General features: G+C 44.0%; 1 protein-coding gene across 3 annotated transcripts in view; it reads left to right on the top strand.

The window, feature by feature from the left end:
• LOC139566187 (neural cell adhesion molecule 2-like) overlaps positions 1-23,854 on the top strand; it is a 395,977-nt gene that overhangs the window by 359,625 nt on the left and 12,498 nt on the right. For all 3 annotated transcript variants that reach the window (XM_071387198.1, XM_071387197.1, XM_071387199.1), the window contains exon 14: positions 1,335-1,509. In XM_071387198.1, the coding sequence (XP_071243299.1) occupies positions 1,335-1,509 (175 nt within the window). The remainder of the gene's footprint in view (positions 1-1,334; positions 1,510-23,854) is intronic.

Here is a 23,854-nt window from a genome sequence, read left to right as displayed (position 1 = left end):
GGAGGGTACGGGCTAGAGCCATTCCCCCCAGAAATGTCCGGGACCTTGCAGGTGCCTTGGTGGAAGAGTGGGGTAACATCTCCCAGCAAGAACTGGCAAAGCTGGTGCATGAGGAGGAGAACTTAACGCAGCTGGTGGCCACACCAGATACTGACTGTTAATTTTGAACCCCCCTTTGTTCATGGACACATTCATTCATTTCTGTTAGTCACATGTCTGTGGAAATTCAGTTTATGTCTCAGATGTTGAATCTTGTTATGTTCATACAAATATTTATACATATTTACACACATAATATTTACACAAAATAAACGCAGTTGACAGTGAGAGGACATTTCTTTTTTTGCTGAGTTCACATACGGTGTGCTATAGTATAAATGACAGAACATGATATACAGAAATGTTATTATCGTAAGGTAATAAGGCACTTTGATCGGAAGGCACACATGTACAAAGTTATTTTTAGGAAGGAAAACAACAATGAAGATAATGCAGGCGCCAGGGGGAAAAGTTTGTGCAGGTTCCGTTCTGACTGGAGATGCGCAAATGTCTGCATACTTGACCTGGGGAAACACTGAGGGAGTGCTTGGGCTCTCACTGATAAGAGAAGTTTGTCCGGCTCACCTTACATTAGCATAGCATGCCGCAAACGTAAATTGTCTGTCACAGTGAAATGGGCTACTTCTATGTGAATTAATGAGGAGGCAGTACGCACCTAATTTCAAACTGTTTGTTGTTGCTCCTAGATGTTTCCACTTCACACTAACAACACTTCCAGTTGACTGGGGCAGTTCTAGCAGGGCAGAAATTTGACAAACTGACTTATTTGAAAGGTGGCATCCTATGACAGTGCCACGTTGAAAGTCACTGAGCTCTTCAGTAAGGCCATTCTACTGCAAGTGTTTGTCTATGGAGATTGCATGTCTGTGTGCTCGATGGTATACATCTGTCAGCAACGGTTGTAGCTGAAATAGCCGAATCCACAATTTTTAAGGGGTGTCCACCTACTGTTGGCCATGTAGTGTACTTTGATCTATATTTGATTTGAATTTGATCATATAAAGATGAAGTGTATACAAAGGCTGTAACATACTGTTCTCGTACTGTCATTAACACTCTCTCTCTCTCTCTCTCTCTCTCTCTCTCTCTCTCTCTCTCTCTCTCTCTCTCTCTCTCTCTCTCTCTCTCTTTTATCCTTTCTTCTTTCCCCCTGCCTCCCTCAATACCCTGTTGCCAATCTAACCCTCTGTCTCTCTCTCCCTCTCTTCCCCTCCCCTTTCTCTCTCATTGCTTCTCTCCCTCTGCTCTCTCCACCCTCCTCCCCCTCTCCATAGGACAAGGAGGAGCAGTGGATGACGAAGCTGGTGTCGGGGCAGCAAGACTTTGCCCTGCTGCAGCCGCTGCAGTGGAACACGCGCTACGAGGTGGAGATCACGGCTCGCAACGTCAAGGGCCTCTCGGAGCCCACCTTTTACCAGTTCTTCATGCCCCAGAAACCAGACATCATAGGTACAGACAGTTGTAGGACCTGCATGTTCAAGCATGCACACACTGACAAAAATCCTAAGACAGTTCTGTACACAGACAGACACACAGTTGTGTTTATATCCACTGACACTCACAGATGCATGCACACACACACACACACACACTAGTGGTGGCTGGTGACACTTGAATTGGGGAGGACGGGCTCATAGTAATGTCTGGAATGGAATTAATGGAATGCTCTTAAACACACCACACAGCTGGTTTCCATGTGTTTGATACCATTCCATTCATTATTATGAGCTGTCCTCCCCCTACCAGCCTCCTGTGACACACTGCTGGAAGCAAACATATACAGTGCCTTCAGAATGTATTCAGACCCTTGTTTTTCCTCAGCAAACTACACACAATACCTCATAATGAGAAAGCGAAAACAGTCCACCTGTGGTAAATTCAATTGATTGGAGATGATTTGGAAAGGCACAGACCTGTCTATCTAAGGTCCCGCAGTTGACAGTGCATGTCAGAGCAAAAACCAAGCTATGAGGTCGAAGGAATTGTCCGTAGAGCTCCGAGAGAGGACTGTGTCGAGGCACAGGGCAAAAATTTTGCAGCATTGAAGGTCCGCAAGAACACAGTGGCCTCCATTCTTAAATGGAAGATGTTTGGGACCACCAAAACATAGAAATCTGGGGAGAAGGGCCTTGGTCATGGAGGTGACCAAGAACCTGATGGTCACTCTGTCAGAGCTCTAGAGTTCCTCTGTGGAGATGGGAGAACCTTCCAGAAGGACAATCATGCCTTTATGGTAGAGTGGCCAGACGGAAGCCACTCCTCAGTAAAAGGCATATGACAGCCTGCTTGGTGTTTGCCAAAAGGCACCTAAACACTCTCAGACCGTGAGAATGCATCACGTCTGGAGGAAACCTGGCACCATCCCTATGGTGAAGCATGGTGGTGGCAGCATCATGCTGTGGGGATGTTTTTCAGCAACAGGGACTCTGAGACTAATTAGGATCGAGGCAAAGATTAACAGAGCAAAGTACAGAGAGATCCTTGATGGAAACCTGCTCTAGAGATCTCAGGATCTCAGACTGTGGCGACGGTTCACCTTCCAACAGGACAACGACCCTGCCAATGCAATGCAGGAGTGGCTTCGGGACAAGTCTCTAAATGTCCTTGAGTGGCCCTGCCAGAATCCGTACTTGAACCCGATCGAACATCTCTGGAGAGACCTGAAAATAGCTGTGCAGCAACTCTCCCCATCAAACCTTCCAACAGGACAACGACCCTAAGCACACAGCCAAGACAACACAGGACTGACTTCGGGACAAGTCTCTGATTTTTCCAGAGCCCGTACTTGAACCCGATCGAACATCTCTGGAGAGACCTGAAAATAGCTGTGCAGCGACACTCCACATCCAACCCGACTGAGACGAAAGGTGTGCCAAGCTTGTCGCGTCATACCCAAGAAGACTCAATGCTGTAATCGCTGCCAAAGGTGCTTCAACAAAGTACTGAGTAAAGGGTCTGAATACTTATCTAAATGTGATTAAAAAAATATATATATATATATAAATTTGCAAAAAATTCTTAACCTGTTTTTGCTTTGTCGTTATGGGTATTGTGTGTAGATTGAGGGGGGGGAAACTATTTAATACATTTTAAAATAAGGCTGTAACGTAACAAAATGTGGATAAAGTCAAGGGGTCTGAATACTTTCTGAAGGCACTGTACACACTGTACTGTACCTACTCACCCAGGTAAACCCAGTGTAGAGTTATGAGCATACACTCCAATCACCTTGTATTGGGGTTATGTGTGGGCAAAGGGAGCAGGATCAAATGCAGAGAGCGTTGGTTTGATTAGGCCATGCTGTTTGTAGAGCGTATCTGTCTGAGCCTTTGAAAAGTCCAACTCTTAATGTTCCTGGGAGAGAAGACTTCTGAGGACCACTGCAGGATGCTTATCATTTTCAAACAGCCCCCAGAGTTTTATATAAGACCATACACAAACCATCACAAAGGGAACAGTTTACAGTGAGTCACCACTTCCATATGTAGGCCCCCCTGCAGAGTCTGGTTAAAAAAACAGAGAGCATGTTTTCTTTGGTGTTTACTCTTTCTGTTGCTTAGGTCGTTTCTCCTGCTGCTCATGAAGGAGCGACTGTTTGCCTCTCTCATTACTGGAGTGGCTAAACTGCCTTTGAGTTCGTGTGTGTTCACGTATGCGTGTTGGTGTGTGTGTGCGCTGCTCCTTAAATGGAAAACAAGGCTGAGAACACAGTGCTTAAGCCGAGTCATTTCGATTGGTTAGTGAACAGAGGGTTAGGGAGACCGGGGGCCCAAAAAAATCCCAGATTATTTCCTGTTGAAGAGAGAGAAAGGAGTGGCCAAAATGGACCAATGACAATGGAGTCCTGTCACCTGTCAGTATTCGTCATTAATCGCCACCCGTGCGGTCTATTCAGAAGGGTGAAATGTTAAAGAAAATAAGATAAATGTATTTTCTAGAATAGATATTATTGTCTGTCGAGTAGGGATTCGTGAACAGCTCTATTCATTATATTTATTACTGCAACCTTCTGGATAGTTCACCTCACTGAACACACCCAAATTGTTTGACTTTTGATATTGTAGTGACACCATTAAATGCCTTCCTGCAGTGTATCTGATATGCTGTATAACCTCCAAGGGTCTACTATATGCCTCTCTCTGTGTTTCTTTTCTAAACAATCTCTCTATTTAATTCCCCCTCTTTATGCATTATGTATTCCCTGGGTCTGAAATTGTCGCTTTTCTTTTCCGCCTCTCCTCCATTTCTTTCTTTCTCCTAGTTTGTCTTGCAATGAACTGCCACTACACCTCCCCTCTCTCTGCCTCCTTACTTTTTTCCCCGTCCACGAACTCCCCTTTGAAATATGTCATTGATTGCCACTATGCCCTTGGTTCCTTTTCAATTTGCTCTCCTTCCCTCTATCCGTCTTAAATCATGGCACTCCTCCACTCACTTTAGACCTCCTGAATCACTATAGAGGTCTTGCCTCTTTCCCTCCTAAATCCTCTCTCGTCCGGGCTGTTTCTTTTTGAATGATCTCCTTTCTGTGGGATTTTTGGCATCCATCTTGGTTTTATGTCCCCTGTGTGTTTACGATATGGCCTGATGGATGTCAATGAAACGGAACGTTTTGTATGTTGAATGATACGGCGAGTGTTTGTCTTTGTTTAAAGCTGCCATCAAGGTAATCATTCTCCTGTACAATATCATAGACTACACACTTCCAATACACACCAGTGGTGCTGGTTTAAATCAATTGAAAAGAACAGAACAGAAAGGCCCGCAAACTATGCGCTCGTTATAACATCTTTAAAGGATCATTAAGGTTGTAAGTTGTACCACTCTTCACTGGTATTGTAAACTTCAAAAATATTCCCATTGATTTTTGAAGAATACAACATATGCATGCTTCAACTATTTTAGTACAATGCTGCTGTTGCTATCAAAATAATAATAATGATGCCCATTAATGTAACAGCAGCTCTCATGAATTCATTTTTCTTTTCCAGAGGAAAAAAAGATGGTTATGTACAGCCAATTATCTTGAACACGCCCTACTTCCCAAAAAACTCACAAGCATGTACATACGAAACACTGTTGCAATACATTTTTTCATCAAGAGTAAGTTCAGTTTGGAGATAAACTATGTTGGGGAAGCAGCCTAGAAATGCTGTTTACTTTCTTACCGAGCCAGTTAGGGATCATGGTGGAGACAAAAAGACTTGCAGGCTAATCCGTTCCCTAGTTTTTTTTATCCATTCCCTCAGATGTTTTATTTGGTCCCTGTTTTCCTTATGTAGGCTACCATGTTGTTCCCACTTGCCGATAACATATTGCAGCCTAAATATAATTATATTTAGTACATTACATGCTTCAAACGGTGATGGTTACTTAACATTTAATAGCTTATTTCCAGTTTGTCTTTTCATATGCATCCAAATCATAAGGGCAAATAATAGCTAACGGGTGTGAAAAACCCCTCAATTAGCCTAAATCATTTCTATAGCCTGAAAAGCCAGGAGCCTCACTGGCAGTCATAACTGAATAATGTACAGTACCAGTCAAAAGCTTGGGACACATCTACTTTTCAAGGGTTTTTCTTTAATTGTACTATTTTCTACATTGTTGAATAATAGTGAAGACATCAAAACTATGAAATAACACATATGGAATCTTGTAGTATCCAAAAAAGTGTTAAACAAATCACAATATATTTGAGATTCTTAAAAGTAGCAACCCTTTGCCTTGATGACAGCTCTGCACACTCTTGGCATTCTCTCAACAACCTTCATGAGGTAGTCACCTGGAATGCATTTCAATTAACAGGTGTGCCTTGTTAAAAGTTAATTAGTGGAATATATTTCCTTAATGCATTTGAGCCAATCAGTTGTGTTGTGACTAGGTATGGGGTGGTATACAGAAGATAGCCCTATTTGGTAAAAGACCAAGTCCATATTATGGACAAGAACAGCTCAAATAAGCAAAGAAAAAAGACAGTCCATCATTACTTTAAATAAGACATGAAGGTCAGTCAATTCGGAAAATTTCAAGAACTTTGAACGTTTCATCAAGTGCAGTCGCAAAAACCATCAAGCGCTGTGATGAAACTGGTTCTCATGAGGACCGCCACAGGAAAGGAAGACCGAGAGTTACCTCTGCTGCATAGGATAGGTTCATTAGACTTACCAGCCTCAGAAATTGCAGCCCAAATAAATGCTTCCTAGAATTCAAATAACAGACATTTCAATATCAGGTGTTCAGGAGACTGCGTGACTCAGGCCTTTATTGTCGAATTTCTGCAAAGAAACCACTACTAAAGGAAACCAATAAGAAGAAGAGACTAGCTTGGGCCAAGAAACACAAGCAATGAACATTAGACCCATGGAAATGTATCCTTTGGTCTGATGAGTCCAAATGTTAGATTTTTGATTCCAACCGTTGTGTTTTAGTGAGACGCAGAGTCGGTGAACGGATCATCTCCGCATGTGTGGTTCCCACTGTGAAGCATGGAAGAGGAGGTGTGATGGTGTAGGGGTGCTTTGCTGGTGACGCTATCTGTGATTTATTTTGAATTCAAGGCACACTTAAACAGCATGGCTACCACAGCATTCTGCACAGATACGCCATCCCATCATGTTTGTGCTCAGTGGGACCATCATTTGTTTTTCAACAGGACAATGACCCAACACACCTCCAGGCAGTGGAAGGGCTATTTGACCAAGAAGTAGGGTGATGGAGTGCTGCATCAGATGACCTGGCCTCCACAATCACCTGACCTCAAACCAATTGAGATGGTTTGGGATGAGTTGGACTGCAGCGTGAAGGAAAAGCAGCCAACAAGTGCTCAGCATATGTGAGAACTCTTTCAAGACTGTTGGGAAAGCATTCCAGTTGAAACTGGTTGAGAGAATGCCAAGAGTGTGCAAAGCTGTCATCAAGGCAAGGGATGGCTACTTTGATGAATCTGAAATATAAAACATGTTTTGATTCAAGACTGCTTCGATCACGCGGATTGGAATATGTTCCGCATTGCGTCCAACAACAACATTGACGAATATGCTGATTCGGTGAGCGAGTTCATTAGAAAGTGCATTGACGATGTCGTACCCACAGCAACGATTAAAACATTCCCAAACCAGAAACAGTGGATTGACGGCAGCATTCGCGTGAAACTGAAAGCGCGAACCACTGCTTTTAACCAGGGCAAGGTGACCGGAAACATGACCGAATACAAACAGTGTAGCTATTCTCTCCGCAAGGCAATCAAACAAGCTAAGTCCCAGTACAGAGACAAAATAGAGTCGCAATTCAACAGCTCAGACACGAGGTATGTGGCAGGGTCTACAGTCAATCACGGATTACAAAAAGAAAACCAGCCCCGTCGCGGACCAGGATGTCTTGCTCCCAGACAGGCTAAATAACTTTTTTGCTCGCTTTGAGGACAATACAGTGCCACGGCCCGCTACCAAAACCTGCGGGCTCTCCTTCACTGCAGCCGAGGTGAGTAAAACATTTAAACGTGTTAACCCTCGCAAGGCTGCAGGCCCAGACGGCATTCCCAGCCGCGTCCTCAGAGCATGCGCAGACCAGCTGGCTGGTGTGTTTACGGACATATTCAATCAATACTTATCCCAGTCTGCTGTTCCCACATGCTTCAAGAGGGCCACCATTGTTCCTGTTCCCAAGGTAACTGAGCTAAACGACTACTGCCCCGTAGCACTCACTTCCGTCATCATGAAGTGCTTTGAGAGACTAATCAAGGACCATATCACCTCCACCCTACCGGACACCCTAGACCCACTCCAATTTGCTTACCGACCCAATAGGTCCACAGACGATGCAATCGCAACCACACTGCACACTGCCCTAACCCATCTGGACAAGAGGAATACCTATGTGAGAATGCTGTTCATCGACTACAGCTCAGCATTTAACACCATAGTACCCTCCAAACTCGTCATCAAGCTCGAGACCCTGGGTCGAGACCCTGAGTCTCGACCCCGCCCTGTGCAACTGGGTCCTGGACTTCCTGACGGGCCGCCCCCAGGTGGTGAGGGTAGGTAACAACATCTCCACCCCGCTGATCCTCAACACTGGGGCCCCACAAGGGTGCGTTCTGAGCCCTCTCCTGTACTCCCTGTTCACCCACGACTGCGTGGCCATGCACGCCTCCAACTCAATCATCAAGTTTGCGGATGACACTACAGTGGTAGGCTTGATTACCAACAACGACGAGACGGCCTACAGGGAGGAGGTGAGGGCCCTCGGAGTGTGGTGTCAGGAAAATAACATACTGACTCAACTCCAGCCACTTTAATAATGGGGATTGATGGAAATTATGTAAAAATGTACCACTAGCCACTTTAAACAATGCCACTTAATATAATGTTTACATACCCTACATTACTCATCTCATACATATATGTATATACTGTACTCTATATCATCTACTGCATCTTGCCATCTTTATGTAATATATGTATCACTAGCCACTTTAAACTATGCCACTTTATTTTTACATACCCTACATTACTCATCTCATATGTATATACTGTACTCTATACCATCTACTGCATCTTGTCTATGCCGTTCTGTACCATCACTCATTCATATATCTTTATGTACATATTCTTTATCCCTTTACACTTGTGTGTATAAGGTAGTAGTTGTGGAATTGTTAGGTTAGATTACTTGTTGGTTATTACTGCATTGTCGGGACTAGAAGCACAAGCATTTCGCTACACTCGCATTAACATCTGCTAACCATGTGTATGTGACAAATAAAATTTGATTTGATTTGATTTGTTTACCACTTTTTTGGTTACTACATGATTAAATCAAATCAAAATCAAATGTTATTTGTAGACCTTACAGTTACAAGCCCTTAACCAACAATGCAGCTTGCACCTGCAAGTTTCCGGACATTTCTGGGGGGAATGGCCCTAGCCCTCACCCTCCGATCCAACAGGTCTCAGACGTGCTCAATGGGATTGAGATCCGGGCTCTTCGCTGGCCATGGCAGAACACTGACAGTCCTGTCTTGCAGGAAATCACTCTCAGAATGAGCAGTATGACTGGAGGGTCATGTCAGGATGAGCCGACAGGAAGGGTAAGACATGAGGGAGGAGGATGTCTTCCCTGTAACGCACAGCGTTGAGATTGCCTGCAATGACAACAAGCTCAGTCCGATGATGCTGTGACACACTGCCCCAGACCATGACGGACCCTCCACCTCCAAATCTATCACGCTCCAGAGTACAGGCCTCTGTGTAACGCTCATTCCTTCGACGATAAACGCAAATCCGACCATCATCCCTGTTGAGAAAAAAATGCGACTCGTCAGTAAAGAGCAGTTTTTTCCAGTCCTGTCTGGTCCAGCGACGGTGGGTTTGTGCCCATAGGCGACGTTGTTGCCGGTGATGTCTGGTGAGGACCTGCCTTACAACAGGCCTACAAGCCCTCAGTCCAGCCTCTCTCAGCCTATTGCGGACAGTCTGAGCACTGATGGAGGGATTGTGCGTTCCTGGTGTAACTCGGGCAGTTGTTCTTGCCATCCTTTCCCACAGGTGTGATGTTCGGATGTACCGATCCTGTTTATGTGTTGTTACACGTGGTCTGCCACTGCAAAGACGATCAGCTGTCCGTCCTGTCTCCCTGTAGCGCTGTCTTAGGCGTCTCACAGCAGTATGGCCACATCTGCAGTTCTCATGCCTCCTTGCAGCATGCGTAAGGCACGTTCACGGATATGAGCAGGGACCCTGGGCATCTTTCTTTTGGTGTTTTTCAGAGTCAGAAGAAAGGCCTCTTTAGTGTCTTAAGTTTTCATAACTGTGCCCTTAATTGCCTACTGTCTGTAAGCTGTTAGTGTCTTCACGACTGTTTCACCAGTGCATGTTCATTAATTGTTTGTTGTTCATTGAACAAGCATGGGATACAGTGTTTAAACCCTTTACAATGAAGATCTGTGAAGTTATTTGGATTTTTATTAATTTCTTTGAATGACAAGGTCCTGAAAAAGCGATGTTTCTTTTTTTGCTGAGTTTATATACATGTGGGTAGAGTTATTAAAGTGACTTATGCATAGATAATAACAGAGAGTAGCAGTAGCGTATAAGAGGTGGGGAGGGGCAATGCAAGTAGTCTGGGTGGCCATTTAAATGTTCAGTAGTCTTAAGGCTTGGGGGTAGAAGCTGTTTAGAAGCCTCTTGGACCTAGACTTGGCGCTCCGGTACAGCTTGCCGTTTGGTAGCAGAGAGAACAGTCTATGACTAGGGTGGCTGGAGTCTTTGACAATTTTTTGGGGCCTTCCTCTGAAACCGCCTGGTATAGAGGTCCTGAATGGCAGGAAGCTTGGCCCCAGTGATGTACTGGGCCGTACGCACTACCCTCTCTAGTGCCTTGCGGTCGGAGAACGAGCAGTTGCCATACCTGGCAGCGATGCAACCAGTCAGGATGCTCTTGATGGTGCAGCTGTAGAACCTTTGATGATCTGAGGACCCATGCCAAATCTTTTCAGTCTCCTGAGGGGGAATAGTTTTTGTCGTGCCCTCTTCGCGTTGGCTAGGCAGGTTAACATCTTGTGTGACTTAGCCAATCATGTATGTGTTACTTCATTGTTTTGATGCCTTCACTATTATTCTACGATGTAGAGAATAGAAAAAGAAAGAAAAACCACCTGAATGAGTAATTGTTTCCAAACTTTTGACGGGTAATCTATGTTTACAATGCAAACCAAATAGGCTACACTTTGTGCAAACTCATATTTATGCAACTTGGACAACTACGAACAGTTGTCAATTTTGGGTGTTTACCCCTCGTGCATAAAGTTAGGGCCATATAAGTCCAACAAAACATGCTGCATCCAAGCACCTGATGTGTTTTTGTCGTTTACAATTGTACATGTGACTTATCTGAGGCAGAAAGGAAAAGGCATGCAAGTGTATTGTGCATCATTTCCAAGAGGCTTCGGTGTTAAAAGGTGAAATGATGCGCTCTTATCCCTGCGCTAGGCAGGTGAACATCTTGTGTGACGTACCAGGCACAGATGGCTCTATGTTCACAACTAAGACTGATAGCTATTTGCTTTGTTGCGATGACAATACATTCACCTGGGAATGAGCTAATTGCCAGGCCAGAGTAGGTCGCTGAAGAACTCCTTCGGAATATAGATATAAAACAGCTAAGGTCATGAAACAGGAATTCCTGCTTAGGGATCTTTGCACCATATTTGCACCTTGAGTGGTTTTAAACGCCCGTTACTAATATGCCCTTATGATTCGGAGGCATATGAAAATAAGTTATTGAATGGTCATTGATCACCACCATTTGAAGCATTTTGGCTGCATTATGTTATTGGCCAAGTGGGACCGTCATGGTAGCCTACATAAAGAGAAGAGGGAACGACTACAACATCGGAGGGAACAGATAAAAAGAAAGAGGGAACGGATTAGCCTGGCTGTTTTTTTTTTAAATCTCTGCCATGACCCTTAAGGGGCTCTGTACTTTCTCTAACATTTCTAGGCAATAATCCTTGGTGGAGCCTCTGAATATGACAGAAACTCTCCGAAAGGACAGACCTTGTCAAGTCACTATGATTACAGTCGTTCAGCTGTCAGGTATCCCATTTAGGGCGACCATTTTGACTCGTTTGAGCCGTGTGATTTAACAAGTGGCTGATTCTAGGCTCTATCACTCTCCCTTCCCAGGAACACTTTTATCTGTGCTTTACAGCAATCACCACACCGTCGAGCCCAAATGGCCAGCCCCATTTCGTTCCACAACCCTAGCGGCAACGAGGGTACTTTGCTCTTTAAAAGCGTGTTCGGTGGTAACGCTCCGTTTGGGTTCGCCATTTTGGAGTTGCGTGCAGGCCAGTTCTCGGGGCCGTTTCGTGAGTCATCGTTCTTGACGAATTGTTGGAGAGTGGTTAAGGAGAGAAAGTGCCTGGATGTCTGTGTCTAATGTCTCTGTGACCTTTGGTCTTGGATATGGAAGAGATGTAGTATATCATATAAACGTAACACTGTAAAAGCACTGGGATAAAGTGTGAAAGGAGGGCTAAACTTTTGGTCATGGCAATTTTGTCTCGTAACTGCAAGGAGAATGTTTAAAATGACATTATAGAGTAGATATTATAATACATGCAATTTAAGCATTAAAGTGCAAAGTTATACACTTGCTAGTTTGCTTGAAATAGCATGATAATAATGATTTGCAGACAACACAACATTATAATAGTCTTTGTTGGTTCTTCCATTTCCTGATTATTGAAGTGTACTTCAGCTATGTTAAGGCTCTTTAATTCAGCCTTAGTAATGGTGGATACTCATCATTCCTCTTATCTCTTGAATGAGAGGATCTGGTATGGGTGTGCTGATTCTCTTCTAAGGCTTTCTCTAATGGAGTAGCAATTCTTCCCCATGGCATAGAGCACAAAGTGTCCCCTCAAGTCTAGCTATGACGGCGTCACACTCACACACCCACTCACAGTAATGTTTATCCCTAAAATCCATTAGCACCCGCAAGTTTTCACCGAATCAATGGCTCCCGTTTAGTCATCGTTAATCGACTGACTACCTCTCAGATCTAATCAAGTGCAACTCAATGAGTGCTCAGGCCTAATGAGTTGATGTCAGAGACGTAGATGTATACGGATGGCTCCCACTCCGAGAGAGATGCAGGATGACTAGCATTAACAGAATATCAAATTGAGCCACTAATGGGCTAATAAATCAAAGGAGGTGCTTTCTAGATTAATCACATGGAATAAGCAGACAGTGAAATTGATACACATCGCCATCGGTTTGATAGGATAGAGAAGAAGACGAGGAATACACACAATTAGCGAGTTTTAAGCTAATTAGCTAACACGCGTTGTCATTTCCGGTCTTTTCTACTACTATGAGCCGATTTGACACTACTTGGATTATTTTAAGAGGCTAAGATCAAAAGCTATAAGGTAGAGAGTTCTATTCCCTCACTGTGGCTCTGGAACTGATATGCTCTCTGTTATTCTCAAAGGCCTCAAAGACATAACTCGGCACTGCGAAAGGAAGTAGTAGTTGTGTTCTGAAGCCGAGCCCAGGTAATACATTTGGCGGAATAGATTGGAATGAATTTCGAAACACACACAAGGTAGGCAGCTAGAGCAGCTAACCCCAGAGGCACTTGACAGCAGAACAAGACTTCTCCTTGTTCCCCTTTTCTGTTTTCCCTCCTTTTTTCTTTTTCATTGTTTTCAGTCGCGAGATCTAGCTACCACGAGACCTTGAGACACCTCCGCTATCATCGTTTGAACATTGCAAGGCACCTAATAGACATTTACAACATGGTTCTGTCAAGATTTGAATTACATTCACTTGGCGAGGATTCTTTTTCATTTCACCTTATTGCTCAGCAAATTGGAAATTGGAGGTGTGAAAACTCAAAAAGCGCTATGTATTTCCCCCTGGCTTCCTTCCTTGGTCCCGCTCATTTGAAATGTGTTGCTTCACATCCATTGATTCCCTCCAATAATACAGAGATCAAACCAGGCTCGCAATGGAATGCAAGGCAAACGACTGCTGAGCTACCTGCTCAAGAAAGATTGATACGGTTTAGAGAGTATGTGCCACTGTGAGGAAAAGCGACACTCTTAATGGGTTCTCTCCCTTGGAATGCCCCATTTTCAATCACAAACTATTTCTAATTTACTATATATGCTTTGACAATGTGCTTTCCACTATTTGAACCGAGGTCAGTGAACCGTCATACCCAGTTGGCAAATTTTGACATTGGACGTTATAACGACATTGCTTCCTACTTGTAAACTGGTTTATAGTTATAGAGATGTCAGATTACAACCAGGTAAAAGTTTCCACAACCCCCAAACTCTACGACAACAAAGTGATGCACCAACACTATGTTTTGTCTCTCTTTTGCTTCCTGTAATTGTCTTGATCCACAAGGATCTGCCCTGTCCTTCAAGAGGCTATAATTGACTAGTTAAGTTGTATTACTATGATTACAAGGGGATTAAAGCTGTAGAGGGCCAGAGCCACCAGCCTCCAAACCAGAGGAGTGGATTGGACAGGAACCAGGATGTGTGCAGAATGTGACTATCACAACAGTGTAACACCCTTCTATGGCTATGACCAAAATCTCATAATGTCCTATTTAGAAGGCAACTAGGCATAAATAAAAGTAATTTGTGTCTCTTCTATGTCCTTAAATAATAATTTTTGGTTCAGAATGGGGTTTGTAGCTCAAGGAAGGTCATTCATCCATTATTGTTTGTGTATTCCGTAGTTTTCTATTATCATAACACGACAGCTTTTGTGGGATTATTTTATACAATTGATTTTAATTGATTTAGCTCAATTCATCCTATATTTGTTTAACTGTTTTATTACTACCAATGCGGAATTGATTGACGAGGTCTTCAAGCCTCACCTCTACCGCCAAAGAAAAACAGATCCACATTAGGCTGTCTACTATTGTCTGGGGGAAAAAATCTAAATTTATTGAATCTTTCACAAAGATTTGCCCTGACTAACCTTCAGATGTGTATTCAGAGTAGTTATTAGTAATCTGACCACGTATGATTTTATACACAAAAGATTTCAGTGTTACATTAAAACAGACAATTGAACCGAGTTTCAATGCACTCTGAGAGCAAAATAGTTCAATACAACATTGCGCGGTTTTGATGAGAAAAGGTCAATACGGTAAACAAATGTGTATCATTGTTCCGTTTACCCTCGAGGAGTACTTGCAAAGCTATGTATGCATGTCAAATGGCAGCCTTTTCTCCATGTAGTGCACTACCACTGGGGCGGCAGGTAGCCTAGTGGTTAGAGCGTTGGGCCAGTAACCAAAAGGTTGCTGGATCGAATACCCGAGCTGACAAGGTCAAATCTGTCGTTCTGCCCCTGAACAAGGCAGTTCCCCAGTAGGCCGTCATTGTACATTTTTTTAAATACTGCTCACTTGGCCAAAAGTAGTGCACGATTTGGGATGCAAGCTAACGTTCTTCATGGGAGACAGGAAAGTGGTTACTATCTACTAAGCTCTGGCTCATCTACCTTCAAAATAATTCAGATACATTTGCCGACAGAGAGAGCCCAGTGGCGGAGGGGAAATATTGATCCAATCAAAGAGGTTTGTCGCTGCCTCACGTCCCATGATGCAACACTAAAAAACACACTACTTTAATTAAAATTCCTAGCCACCAGGGTCTTTCTTTCTCCCTTTCTCTCACTCAATCTTCCTCTCTCCTTCTATCTCTATTCCCTCTCTTCCTTGCACTAAGCTGCTTGTTAGCTCTGACGGTGCTTGCCACCTATTGCTCCCGCCGCCAGCGTCGTTCGTTCTCATTCGGGGGTGTCTGTAGGTGTTCGGCTCCTTCCCCATACCACATGCTCTATTTGATCAACACCAAGGTCACTGGTGCTCACAATCAGAAAACACCAGGGGTGTGTCCCGAATGGCACCCTTAGCCCTATGGAGTGCACTACAGTAGTGGGATGCAGCCCAGATGAGGAGAGGAATCTGAGCTAACTGCTTGAGTGTGTATTCGCATAATATGAGATTAGATATTTTTGCTGGGGTAAAAAAAAAAGTACGTGGAAATTGCTGGGGTAGCTTTCAATAAGTGGTATTGTATGTGTTTGGTTATGACCACCTTTGTCCAGGTTACCGGCGTAGGTTATGGCTCACAGTGTCTGTCTGTCTGTTTGTATGTACAGTTGAAATCGGAAGTTTACATACACCTTAGCCAAATACATTTAAACTCCGTTTTTCACAATTCCTGACATTTATTACGAGTAAAGTTCCCTGTCTTAGGTCAGTTAGGATCACCACTTTATTTTAAGAATGTGAAATGCCAGAATAATAGCAGAGAGAATTATTTATTTCAGCTTTTATTTCTTTCATCACCTTCCCAGTGGGTCAGAAGTTTACATACACTCAATTAGTATTTGGTAGCATTGCCTTTGTATTGTTGAACTTGGGTCAAACGTTTCGAGTAGCTTTCCACAAACTTCCCACGATAAGTATGGTGAATTTTGGCCCGTTCCTCCTGACAGAGCTGGTGTAACTGAGTCAGGTTTGTAGGCCTCCTTGCTCGCACACACTTTTGCAGTTCTGCCCACAAATTTTCTATAGGATTGAGGTCAGGGCTTTGTGATGGCCAATCCAATACCTTGACTTTGTTGTCCTTAAGCCATTTTGCCACAACTTTGGAAGTATGCTTGGAGTCATTGTCCATTTGGAAGACCGATTTGCGACCAAGCTTTAACTTCCTGACTGATGTTTTGAGATGTTGCTTCAGTATATCCACATCATTTTCTTTCCTCATGATGCCATCTATTTTGTGAAGTGCACCAGTCACTCCTGCAGCAAGCACCCCCACAACATGATGCTGCCACACCCGTGCTTCACAGTTGGGATAGTGTTCTTCGGGCTTGCAAGCCTCCCCCTTTTCCTCCAAACATAACGATGGTCATTATGGCCAAACAGTTCTATTCAGTTCTATTCAGACCAGAGGACATTTCTCTAAAACGTACGATATTTGTCAGTTGCAAACCGTAGTCTGGCTTTTTTTTATGGCGGTTTTGGAGCAGTGGCTTCTTCCTTGCTGAGCGGCCTTTCAGTTTATATCGATATAGGACTCGTTTTACTGTGGATATAGATATTTTTGTACCTGTTTCCTCCAGCATCTTCACAGGGTCCTTTGCTGTTGTTCTGGCATTGATTTGCACTTTTTGCACCAAAGTACGTTCATCTCTAGGAGACAGAGCGCATCTCCTTCCTGAGCGGTATGGCGGCTGCATGGTCCCATGGTGTTTATACTTGCGTACTATTGTTTGTATAGATGAACATGGTACCCTCAGGCGTTTGGAAATTGCTCCCAAGGATGAACCAGACTTGTGAGGTCTTGGCTGATTTCTTTTGATTTTCCCATGATGTCAAGCAAAGAGGCACTGAGTTTGAAGTTAGGCCTTGAAATACATCCAAATGTACACCTCCAATTGACTCAAATGATGTCAATTAGCCTATCAGTAGCTTCTAGCCATGACATAATTTTCTGGAATTTTCCAAGCTGTTTAAAGGCACAGTCAGCTTAGTGTTTGATAACTTCTGACCCACTGGAATTGTGATACAGTGAATTATAAGTGAAATAATCTGTCTGTAAACAATTGTTGGAAAAATTGCTTTTGTCATGCACAAAGTAGATGTCCAAACCGACTTGCCAAAAATATTTTGTTAACAAGAAATTTGTTGAGTGGTTGAAAAATGAGTTTTAATGACTCCAACCTAAGTCTATGTAAACTTACGACTTCAACTGTATGTCTAGCTTGGTGATGGTGCTCTTTATGTCCTCATGTCCTGCCTGGCCTGCATTTATCTCCAACAGCCTGTGCCTGGGGTATATGATTATGATGTCTGTCTGGGTTGGTTACAAGATCCTGGGGTGTGTAGTATCTCAGACTATGCATATCTGGCTTGGTGAGTGACAGTGTTGTCCCTGTCCCTCTTGTCTTGCCTTAGCAGTCTCTATTGTGGAACTGGGACATTTTACTGTATTATTTGTATTATGTCTGCCTGCGTTATTGGTTCTTTGTTTGCAGGTTACTGAGAGTGATTGTGTTCTTTCTGTCTGGTGTCTGTGTGGGTTACTCAGGCAGTTTATTTTGTATTTATTATGGATCGCCATTAGCTGCCAAGGCAGCAGCTACTCTTCCTGGGGTCCAAACACATTAACGCACTTACATTACACAAATCGAAAGATAAAACAATGCATCACATAACATTATTACACCACTGTATACAGTATATGTATAAAAGAAAATGGTGAAGAGACCTATGGTGGCATGTCTTGTGGGGTGTGCATTTGTGTCCGAGCTCTGTGCTAGTAGTTTAAATGGACTGCTCTGTGCGTTCAGCATGTCAACACTTCTTAAAAAAACAAGTAGTGCTGAAGTCAATCTCTTCTCCACTTTGAGCCATGAGAGATGTAAATGCATAATATTAATGTTAGCTCCCCATGTACATTTAAGGGCGTGCCATGCTGCCTTGTTCTGAGCCAATTGTAATTTTCCTAATCCCTCTTTGTGGCACCTTGACCACACAACTGAACTGTAGTCCAGGTGCAACAAAACAAGGGCCTGTAGGACCTGCCTCGTTGATAGTGTTGTTAAGAACGCAGAGCAGCGCTTTATGTCAACATGTTTTGACCATGACAGTTGTTGCTCCAAGCAGTTTAGTCACCTCAACTAGCTCAATTTCCACATTATTCATTACAATATTTAGTTGTGGTTTGGTGAATGATTTGGCTCAAATGTAATGCTTTTAGTTTTTGAAATGTCTAACTTATTCCTTTCCACCCATTCTGAAACTAACTGCAGCTCTTTGTTAACGTCTTCTGTGTTCTTTTAGACAGGTAACTCTTTATCCACAATATAGCACGGGGTGTAAAGCCATAACACATACTTTTGTCCAGCAGCAGACTATGATCGATTATGTCAAAAGCCGCACTGAAGTCTTAGAAAACAGCCCCCACAATCAATTTCTCTCAGCCAATCATCTGTAATTTGTGTAAGTGCCATGCTTGTTCGGTGTCCTTACCTATAAGTGTGCTGAAAGTCTGTTTACTGTAAAATAGCATTGTATCTGATCAAACACAAGTTTTTCCAAAAGTTTACTAAGGGTTGGTAACAGGCTGATTGGTCGGCTATTTGAGACAGTAAAGGGGGCTTTACTATTCTTGGTTAGCGGAATTACTTTTTCTCCTTCCAGGCCTGGGGGAAACACTTTCTAGTAGGCTTAGATTGAAGACATTGCAAATAGGGCTGGAAATATCGTCCGCTATTATCCTCAGGAATAAACAAACATACAGACAATAATACAGTAGAAAAAGTCTATATACAGTGTGTGCAAATGAGGTAAGATAAGGGAGGTAAGGCAATAAATAGGCCATGGTGGCGAAGTAATTACAATCTACCAATTAAACACTGGAGTGATAGATGTGCAGAAGATGAATGTGCAAGTAGAGATATGGGGTGCAAAGGAGAAAGATAAATAAAATAAATACAGTATTGGGATGAGGTAGTTGGATGGGCTATTTACAGATGGGCTATGTACAGGTGCAGTGATCTGTGAGCTGCTCTGACAGCTGGTGCTTAAAGCTAGTGAGGGAGATATGAGTCTCCAGCTTCAGTGCTTTTTGCAGTTCGTTCCAGTCATTGGCTTCAGAGAACTGGAAGGAAAGGTGGAGGAGAAATTGGCTTTGGGGGTGACCAGTGAGATATACCTGCTGGAGCGCGTGCTACGGGTGGGTGCTGCTATGGTGACCAGTGAGCTGAGATAAGGCGGGATTGACCTAGCAAAGACTTGTAGATGACCTGGAGCCAGTGGGTTTGGCTACGAGTATGAAGCGAGGGCCAGCCAACGAGAGCGTACAGGTTGCAGTGGTGGGTAGTATATGGGGCTTTGGTGACAAAACGGATGGCACTGTGATAGACTGCATCCAATTTGTTGAGTAGAGTGTTGGAGGCTATTTTGTAGATGACATCGCCGAAGTCGAGGATCGGTAGGATGGTCAGTTTTACGAGGGTATGTTTGTTAGCATGAGTGAAGGATGCTTTGTTGCGAAATAGGAAGCCGATTCTAGATTTAATTGTGGATTGGAGATGCTTAATGTGAGTCTGGAAGGAAAGTTTACAGTCTAGCCAGACACCTAGGTATTTGTAGTTGTCCACATATTCTAAGTCAGAACCGTCCAGAGTAGTGATGCTGGACGGGCGGGCAGTTGCAGGCAGTGATCGGTTGAAGAGCATGCATTTAGTTTTACTTGCATTTAAGAGCAGTTGGAGGCCACGGAAGGAGAGTTGTATGGCATTGAAGCTCGTCTGGAGGTTAGTTAAGACAGTGTCCAAAGAAAGGCCAGAAGTATACAGAATGGTGTCGTCTACATTGATGTATAGAGAGAAGAGAGTCGGCCCAAGAATTGAACCCTGTGGCACCCCCATAGAGACTGCCAGAGGTCCGGACAACAGGCCCTCTGATCTGACACTGAACTCTATCAGAGAAGTAGTTGGTGAACCAGGCGAGGCAGTCATTTGAGAAACCAAGGCTGTTGAGTCTTCCGATAAGAATGTGGTGATTGACAGAGTCGGAAGCCTTGGCCAGGTCGATGAATACGGCTGCACAGTAATGTCTCTTATCAATGGCGGTTATGATATCGTTTAGGACCTTGAGCATGGCTGAGGTGCACCCATGACCAGCTCTGAAACCAGATTGCATAGCGGAGAAGGTACGGTGGGATTCAAAATCGTCGGTAATCTGTTTGTTAACTTGGCTTTCTTAGAAAGGCAGTGTAGGATCGATATAGGTCTGTAGCAGTTTGGGTCTAGAGTGTCTCCCACTTTGAAGAGGGGGATGATCGCGCCAGCTTTCCAATCTTTGGGAATCTCAGACGATACGAAAGAGAGGTTAAACAGGCTAGTAATAGGGGTTGCAACAATTTCGGCAGATAATTTTAGAAAGGGTCCAGATTGTCTAGCCCAGCTGATTTGTAGGGGTCCAGCTTTTGCAGCTCTTTCAGAACATCAGCTATCTGGATTTGGGTGAAGGAGAAATGGGGGAGGCTTGGGCGAGTTGCTGTGGGGGATGCAGGGCAGTTGACCGGGGTAGGGGGAGCCAGGTGGAAAGCATGGCCAGCCAGAGAAAAATGCTTATTGAAATTCTCAATTATTTTGGATTTATCGGTGGTGACAATGTTTCCTAGCCTCAGTGCAGTGGGGAGCTGAGAGGAGGTGCTCTTATTATCCATGGACCTTACAGTGTCCCAGAACTTTTTGGAGCTTGTGCTACAGGATGCAAATTTCTGTTTGAAAAAGCTAGCCTTAGCTTTCCTAACTGCCTGTGTATATTGGTTCCTGACTTTCCTGAAAAGTTGCATATCGCGGGGGCTATTCGATGCTAATGCAGTACACCACAGGATGTTTTTTTGCTGGTCAAGGGCAGTCAGGTCTGGAGTGAACCAAGGGCTATATCTGTTCCTGGTTCTACATTTTTTGAATGGGGCATGCTTATTTAAAATGGTGAGGAAGGCACTTTTAAAGAATAACCAGGCATCCTCTACTGACGGGATGAGGTCAATAGCCTTCCAGGATACCCGGGCCGGGTCGATTAGAAAGGCCTGCTCGCTGAAGTGTTTAAGGAGCGTTTGACTGTGATGAGGGGTGGTCGTTTGACCACAGACCCATTACGGATGCAGGCAATGAGGCAGTGATCGCTGAGATCTTGGTTGAAAACAGCAGAGGTGTATTTGGATTGCAAGTTGGTTAGGATGATATCTATGAGGGTGCCTGTGTTTACGGATTTGGGGTTGTACCTGGTAGGTTCATTGATAATTTGTGTGAGATTGAGGGCATCAAGCTTACATTGTAGGATGGCTGGGGTGTTAAGCATGTCCCAGTTTAGGTCACCTAGCAGCACGAGCTCTGAAGATAGATGGGGGCAATCAATTCACAAATGGTGTCCAGGGCACAGCTGGGGGCGGATGGTGGTCTATAGCAAGCGGCAACGGTGAGAGACTTGTTTCTGGAAAGGTGGATTTTTAAAAGTAGAAGCTCGAATTGTTTGGGTACAGACCTGGATAGTAAGACAGAACTCCGCAGGCTATCTCTGCAGTAGATTGCAACTCTGCCCCCTTTGGCAGTTCTATCTTGTCGGAAAATGTTATAGTTAGGGATGGAAATTTCAGGGGTTTTGGTGGTCTTCCTAAGCCAGGATTCAGACACGGCTAGGACATCCGGGTTGGCAGAGTGTGCTAAAGCAGTGAATAAAACAAACTTAGGGAGTAGGCTTCTAATATTAACATGCATGAAACCAAGACATTTACTGTTAAAGAGTCGGGGAATAGGAGTGGAGCTAGGCACTGCAGGGCCTGGATTAACCTCTACATCACCGGAGGAACAGAGGAGGAGTAGGATAAGGGTACGGCTAAAGGCTATAAGAACTGGTCATCTAGTACGTTTGAAACAGAGAGTAAAGGGAGCAGGTTTCTGGGCGCGATAGAATAGATTCAAGGCATAATGTACCGACAAAGGTATGGTAGGATGTGAATACATTGGAGGTAAACCTAGGCATTGTGTGATGATGAAAGAGATATTGTCCCTAGAAACATTTAAACCAGCTGATGTCACCGCATGTGTGGGAGGTGGAACTAAAGGGTTGGCTAAGCCATATTGAGCAGGGCTAGAAGCTCTACAGTGAAATAAGACAATAATCACTACCAGAACAACAATGGACAAGGCATTTTGACATTAGGGAGAGGCATGCGTAGCCGAGTGATCATATTAGTCCAGTGAGTAGTTAGGCTGGCTGGAGACACGGCGATTCAGACAGCTAGCAGGCCGGGGCTAGCAAGCTAGCAGAAGGGGACCCAGTCGCGTCGTAGGACCCAGTTGAATAACCCCCTCGGGCAGATTACGTCGGGGTCCGGGCCAATTGGCAAAATAGGTATTGTAGAGTGGCTGATGGACCTTTTCAGCTACCCGGGAGATGGGCCTAGCATGGGCTAGCTTCAGGCTAATTGGTGCTTGCTTCAGGACAGAGGTGTTAGCCGGGAGTAGCCACTCGGATAGCAGCAAGCTAGCTGCGATGATCCAGGTGAAAACGTTCAGAGCTTGTGATAGGAATCCGGGGATATGGGGAGAAAATAGGTCCGGTATGCTCTGGTTTGAATCGCATTGTGCAAATTGGCGAGAGTTTTCCGAGCTAAAGGTTAGCTGATGACCTCTAGCAGTGGTTAGCTGACTACTAGCTAGTAGCAAGTTAGCTGGCTAGCTTCTGTTGGGGGATTCCGGTTCCGAAGTAAAGAAAAATACTTTCGAAAAAAGCAGATCCACACCACATTGGGTGAGGCGGGTTGCAGGAGAGTGTTTTGAAGTTGAGGTTTAGAAAAATATATAAAAAGATATGCGAAGAAAAATATATAAAAAGATATATACATGACAGGACGAGGACAAGGACAAATTCCTCATCAAACCACAGGGATTTAACCATTTTTACAGTCATTTTCTTAATGGCTGCATGCTTATTAGTAACTGGTATAAGCATTTTCATAAAGGTGTCAGGTGAGGCGTCTGGTTGCTCCTCATTACACACCAAAGACCAACATATATTCAACAACATAGGAATCACTACAAAACGTATTGTATTACCTCTTATACACTATTAGGCCCAGCTATTAGAACTTCGGTTTTCCTAGATGTGGCTACTATATTGTGATCACCACATCTGATGGATTTGTATACTGCTTTAAAGCACATTTTTGTATCGTGACGTGACTATCATTAATGTGATGACTGCTATTTATTGAATAATTACCGACTAATTACCTCCTCAATATGGAGTTTGGTTTTGACTCCCAGGAGCCACCACAGTTCGGTCATTAGAGCTGCCCAAAAATGGGTTCCTCTGTCACTGTCCACGGTTTCTCCTAACAGGCCGAAATGACTGAAAACTTGGTTGAGCAAAAGAACAGCCATGGTTTCCGCTGTGTCATTGGTTACGGGCAGGCACTCCACTTGTGAATGCGCAAGTCACTGTGAGGAGATACTTGTTGCCTCTTGCTGACCTGGCAACTGGGCCTACCCAGTCGTTCTGGATCGAGCTCTGTGAAGTGTTGCAAGGGTGCTCTATGAAGTGGCTTGGAGGGTTGAAACTGGCAGCAAACTAGACACCCCCTCACGTGTTGTGGCATGTCTTGTTCCATGTGAGGCCAGTGGGCCACCTGTCGCAATGTTTCACATGTAGCCTTGAC

This window comes from Salvelinus alpinus, chromosome 38 (assembly GCF_045679555.1).
Source record: "Salvelinus alpinus chromosome 38, SLU_Salpinus.1, whole genome shotgun sequence".
Lineage (NCBI taxonomy): Eukaryota > Metazoa > Chordata > Actinopteri > Salmoniformes > Salmonidae > Salvelinus > Salvelinus alpinus.
This window is presented reverse-complemented; position numbering and strand designations above follow the sequence as displayed.